Source organism: Hylobates moloch, unplaced genomic scaffold (genome assembly GCF_009828535.3).
Source record: "Hylobates moloch isolate HMO894 unplaced genomic scaffold, HMol_V3 SCAFFOLD_2, whole genome shotgun sequence".
Lineage (NCBI taxonomy): Eukaryota > Metazoa > Chordata > Mammalia > Primates > Hylobatidae > Hylobates > Hylobates moloch.
Window position 1 is genome coordinate 57,165,204 of NW_026652277.1, and position 6,372 is coordinate 57,171,575.

General features: G+C 35.3%; 1 protein-coding gene across 4 annotated transcripts in view; it reads left to right on the forward strand.

Moving 5' to 3' along the window:
- Nucleotides 1-3,913, forward strand: part of RCHY1 (ring finger and CHY zinc finger domain containing 1) — a 35,246-nt gene extending 31,333 nt beyond the window's left edge. For all 4 annotated transcript variants that reach the window (XM_032150031.2, XM_032150023.2, XM_032150040.2 and 1 more), the window contains one exon: nt 275-3,913. In XM_032150031.2, the coding sequence (XP_032005922.1) occupies nt 275-403 (129 nt within the window). In that variant the 3' untranslated portion in view covers nt 404-3,913. The remainder of the gene's footprint in view (nt 1-274) is intronic.
- Nucleotides 3,914-6,372: the final 2,459 nt, after the last annotated feature.

A 6,372-nucleotide genomic window follows, 5' to 3' on the forward strand; every position in this document is an offset into this window, starting at 1 on the left:
ACTATTTATAATATTTAATATTTGGAAACTATTTTAAAATAAGCTTTTTTTTTTTTGCTCAAATCTGCCTTTTCATTTTCTGAATTCAGAGCCACCTTAATAGCTTTTTAGAGTTTTCAGTGAAAAAATAAAAAGAAATTTCTACTTTTGGAAATGTTTAGACTTATGCATGTATTTTCACATCTTTAATATGGTTTTCAAGGGATTATGAGCAGACAATGCTACTTGTATTTATAAGGTTTAAAATAGTTAATTTGAATTAATCTCTTTCCAGATTCTCTGCAATGACTGTAATGGACGATCCACTGTTCAGTTTCATATATTAGGCATGAAATGTAAGATTTGTGAATCCTATAATACTGCTCAAGCTGGAGGACGTAGAATTTCACTGGATCAGCAATGACGAGCCTACGCAGTACTGGAGAACTTGGCATTTTCTTATATAGAGAAAGGCTTTCCTTGGTATCATGTTATCATGTGTCATCATCTATGCATTAGAGTTGATGTGTTTTGTACTAGTGTCACAGCATAAAATCATATTACAAGTATGTAAGGATTTAGGGTCTCTTGATAGAATTATCATAGCTCTATATTGAATGAAAGTCACTGTGCTTGTGTTTTGATTGGAAATTCCTTTAGTGTCAGTTTTTTGGAAGCCAATGATGTTTGCCACTGATACATTCATAGAAGGGTATTATATTTTCATGAAACTTTGCTTTAAGTGACACTACGCACGCAGTTCATTTCTAGTTCTTGATAGAACTGCACTTAATTTTCAGTAGTATTCTTGACTTTTTAAGGGCTGTGTTATATTAAGTTCTCCCTTACTGTTAAAACCTAATTAAATACGCTTTAGAATTTTCTAAGACAGTCCCCTGGATCCTCTAAATGTGAATTTTGATTTAATAACTGCTAATAAAATTATATTGAAACTGTTTTATGGAAAGTTTTTTCAAAGTTTTCTATGTTTGGCTCAATTAGGACAGTATCATCAGTTCTATAATGTAAAAGAAATTTTCTTTCTTTTGAGGTATTCTGTAAAAGTAGTTGGGAAAATTATTATGTAAAATAATAAGACTCTTCCAAAGCCTTAATAAAAACATCAACATTGAAAACTTTTTTTTTTTAGGTTGCCCAAAATTATTTCTTCAAAGAGTCATTCATTCATTCCTTCATTTAGCAAGTATTTATTGAGCAACTGCTATGTGGCAGACATGTTTCTAGATGCTGTAGAGACAACAATGAACAATAAAGATAAAAGTCCTTGTCCTCACAGCACTACATTCTAGTGTTCATCATATTTGATCAATGTACTCATTTTTCTTTATGCAAGGAGTGGATGTCTTACTGTAAATGAATAGAATATTTCTTCCCTAAGCATGTGAAAATAGGGGATGGATGAGTGGGAAGGGCATGGGATATTCCTGGCAAGATCTCTGATTTCATAATACTTTTTTGGGCTTATGTAGTGGAATACCTCTTACTTCAGGAACAAAGTTAACAAATAGGTTTGATGATCCAGCTGACTTTGACAGTATCATCTCTGTAATAGCTTTACCATTAGGCTAGGAAGTAAAATGTACACTTACCAGTTGATAAGTACCTGTTGAGCACCAGTTGTATTTCCAACTTTGAGCTATTTGAATCTTCTGTGAATAAGGAAGTTAGCCTTTTAACTAGAAAGCCTAAGAATTCTGGCACATTTATTTCTTCTTTTGTTGAAATTTATTCACCTGGATAAAGGCAGCAGTTTGGGACTCAGATCTTTATTCTATCCCACCTTCTTGTCTTCTGTATTCCACTCTTCTTATGTTCTTTCCTTTCATCTGTTTCCTTGGCCTGGCCAGAGCAGCAGTGCTGATCTTCATTTGGGAAAGGATGTTCCTGGGTATTACCAATTAGTATACAGATAAGGAAAGACTAGTTTTCCAGATCTAATACTTTTTTTTTTTGAAGTGGTTTTGCTCTGTCATTTAGGCTAGAGTGTAGTGAAGTGATTGTAGCTCACTGCAGCCTTGACTTCCTGGGCTGAACTGATCCTTCCATCTCAGCCTCCTGAGTAGCTGGGACTACAGGTGTGTGCCACCATGCCCAGCTAATTTTTAATTGTTTTGTAGAAACAGAGTCTCAGTGTGTTGTCCAGGCTGGTCTTGAACTCCTGGGCTCAAGCAGTTCTACCTTGGCCTTCCAAGGGCTGGGATTACAGGCATGAGCCACTGCGCTCGGTCCAGATGTATTACTTTTTATGTTTGGTATTATTCTGCCAAACCAATCATGTTACTGTTTTTAATCATTGAATCATTGGGTCTTTAAATAGGAGTGAGTATATAATAATAAGGCTCTTCTGTTTTCAACATCTGTGCTGGGTCATGCATTAGCATTAATTACTACAATGATTCTGTGGGGTAAGTTTTGTCCTCATTGACAAGAAAGCTGAGGTTTAGAGGTTAAAATGACACATTGGGGGTAAATAACAGACACTATATGTTGGAGTTGGGAATCAGATCCAAGTCTGACTCCAAACCCACTTTTACCACATTGCTTTTGACCTAAACTTCCATTTTGCTAAAATACCACTCACAGCTAGTCATCTGTATCATTGAAGAGCTCATGATTTGATAGATTAACCTTTCATTTTTTAGGTGACTCTAGTTAGAAAGTCTTATTTCACAATCTGATTGTTTCTTTAACTTAGGATCCAAACATGTCCAAAATAATGCAGAGTACATATGCAATCACTTGTTTATGCTATCCAGTCATGTACTTGAAGCAATTTTCAAATGCACTCAAAGTCTCTAGGCTTCAGTACCCAGAGTTGCTTCAAGTATTTGTTCATGTCATGTCAACTCGATGATTAAAATCCTTCAACAATTCTCATTCACAATCAGAATAAAATCTACATCCCTTACCATTCAGTATGCAAAACTTAAAATACATAATCTTACCCTTAAATATTTTTTCTTTTTCTGATTTCATAAGTATAGGTTATACCTCTGTAAGAAGGTAAAAAACTGAACAATCCCTTCTTTCAGAGAGAACTACTGTTAACATTTTAACAGATAACTTCATTCTTTTCCTATTCTTTTTTATAACGCTTACAAGAATGTTAAATACTTAGACAGATCTTAAGTACACTAGAATTATCTGTTCCTGAAATAAGTCAGGTTGCCCTGCCACAGAATTTGTATCTATAGTTTACTTGTATTATTTTTGAAAAAAGTAAAATAACAATACCCTTACGAATTTTTTGGTGCATAGCATCTCAGCTTCTTTTATCATTAAAGATGTATGTGTCAAAAAAAAATAAGTGTATATCAAGTTGTTCATTTCTTAGTTTCTGGGGTCTTCTTAACCAGTACATAGAACTCTGTATGAATTAACTTTAGCTTATGTTTGAAGTAGTAGTTTGTTTATAGTGTCATAGATTTTAAAATCAAATTCAGTTTTTATTTCTTCACTAAACCTATTTTCATATGATATACATGTTAAATTTCCCTTTTATTTTGGTCATGCATCAAAATAAATTTACTAAGTACTAAAGAGCCAACTTATTTTATAAGTGCTTGGCACTTAATAGGTATTCGCTAGTTGAATAGTTTAATTTGAAATGAATTAATTTTAAATGGGAGTTGTTCAAAACTATGCCACTTTATTTTTCTTTTGTCCTTTGTTATTAAAATTTTAATTGATGATTGTGTATATTATATATATGGAGTACAATGTGATGTTTTGATACATGTTTACAGTGTAGAATGATTAAATCAATGTAATAAATTTATTGCCTCATACCATTTTTTGTGGTAAATCAACACTTAAAATCTACTCAATATTTTTGAAATGTACAATGCCTTATTTATTATACTCACCATTCTGTGTAATAGATCAGTAAAGTTTATTCCTCTTGTCTAACTGATATTTTGTACGCTTTGATCAGCATCTCCCCTTTTGCCATCCACTTTTCTCTCCCAGCCTCTGGTAACCACCATTCTACTTCTATGAGTTCACCTTTTTTTAGATTGCACAGATAGCTGAGATCACATAGTATTTACCTTTTTGTTTCTGGGTTATTTCATTTAGTATAATGTCTTCCAGGTTCCTGTCACAAGTGACAGGATTTATTTCTTTTATAGGGCTGAATAGTATTCCATTGAGTATATATGCCACATTTTGTTTTCATTCATATGATGATGGACATTAAGGTTGCTTCCATATCTTAGCTGTTGTGAATAATGCTGCAGTGAACACGGTGGTACAGATACCTCTTTGACACACTGACTTCAGTTCCTTTAGCTATATGTCCAGAAGTGGGATTGCTGGATCATATGGTTATTCTATTTTTAGTTTTCTGTCTCCATGCTGATTTTAATACTGGCTGTTTTAATTTACATTCCCACCGTCAATGCACAAGTGTTCCCTTTTCTCCACACCCTGTCAACACTTTTATCATTTTGATAATAGTAATTCTAACAGGTGTAAGGTGATACCTTGTTGTGTTAATTTGCATTTTTCTGATTAGCGATGATGAGCATCTTTTCATATATTTGTTGGCCATTTGTATCTTTTTTAGGAATATCTGTTTACATTCTTTGCCCATGTTTTAATGGAGTTCATTTATTAGTGGTTTGAGTACCTTATGTATTTTGGATATTAGCCCCTTATCAGATGTATGATTCATAAATATTTTCTTTGAATTCATGGGTTGTCTCTTCATTCTATCATTCCCTTCACTATGCAGAAGCTTTTTAGTTTGACGAAGCCCCATGTATTTTTTGTTGTCTCTGTTCTTGGGGTTATATCCAAGAAATCTTTGCCCAGATCACTGTTGTGGAGCATTTCCTATATGTTTTGTTCTTGTAGTTTTATAGTTTCAGGTCTTATGTTTAAGTCTTTAAACGATTTTGAATTGATTTTTATATGTGGTGTGAGGTAAGGATCCAATTTCATTCTTCTGCATGTGTATATTCAGTTTTACCATCACCATTTATTGAAGAGACTGGCTTCATTGTGTAGTGTTGGCATATTTATTGAAAGTCAATTGACTGTAGGTGTGTTGGTTTATTTCTGGGCTCTCCTGTTCCACTAGTCAACATATCTGTTTTTACGCCAGTATCATACTGTTTTGATTACTATCGTTTTATAATAAATTTTGAAGTCAGGTAGTGTGATGCCTCCAACTTTGTTCTTTTTTTTAAGATTGCTTTGGCTATTCAGGTCTTCTCTGGTACCATACAAATGATAGTATTGTTATTTCTATTTTTGTGAAAAATGACATTGGAATTTTGATAGGGGTTGTTATGAGAAAAACCTGGGACTATAGTGTTCCAACTCAAAGTGGGAAGGAGCCGAGAGACCAAAGAATGACTGGGACAAGTCCAGCTTGAGGAGCAGATGAGTTTATTAGGACTTATTTACAGGAGAGTCTTGGATGGCAACAGGACATCACTAGAGCTCTGTGCCACCTCCCATCTTTAAACTGCTTTTAAGCTAATTTCCTGGCTCTTTGCCTATTGTGTTTGAGCAATAAGACTGTTTTTCTTGGTATGTTCTCAGATACTCTAGAATATTTAGATTCTCAGGGACATGTGCTCCTTGTCTGGACACCATGGTGTTGGCTCATCGCCCAGCCTTCAGGATTTGGGCAGTGGACATACACCCTTAAGCAACCTTGTGGGGGACCTGTCACACCGCAGGGATTGGATTGAACCTGTAGATTGTTTTGGCTAGTATGGACATTTTAACAATGGGTATGGTTTGGATCTGTGTCCCCACCAAAATCTCATGTTCTATTGTAATCCTCAATGTGGAGGTTGGGCCTGGTGGGAGGTGATTGGATCATGGGGGTGGATTTCCCCTTTTGGTGCTTGTGATAGAGCTCTCACGAGATCTGGTCATTTAAAAGTGTGTGGCACCTCCCCACCCTCCTCCTGCTGTAGCCATGTAAGATGTGCCTGCTTCCCCTTCACTTCCTGCTGTGATTGAAAGTTTCCTGAGGCCTCCCAAGAAGCAGATGCCAGCATCATATTTCCTGTACAACCTGCAGAACCATGAGACAATTAAACCTCTTTTCTTTGTAAATTACCCATTTTCAGGTATTTCTTTATAGCAATGCAAGAACAGACTAATACAACAATATTCTTCCAATCCAGGAACACAGGATACCTTTTCATCTATTTGTGTTGTCTACTATTTCTTTCATCAGTGTTTTATAGTTTTCAGTCTAGCGGTCCTGCCGCAGGGGTTATTCAGGGATGCACCGAGAAGTAGAAGAATGGTGAAAGAAAGACACAGAAAAGCGGGATTAGGAGGGACGGTTCCCTGATAGGGAAACGCCAACAAGCTCTGGTTTATTCAGTGCTTTTATACATGCCAGGG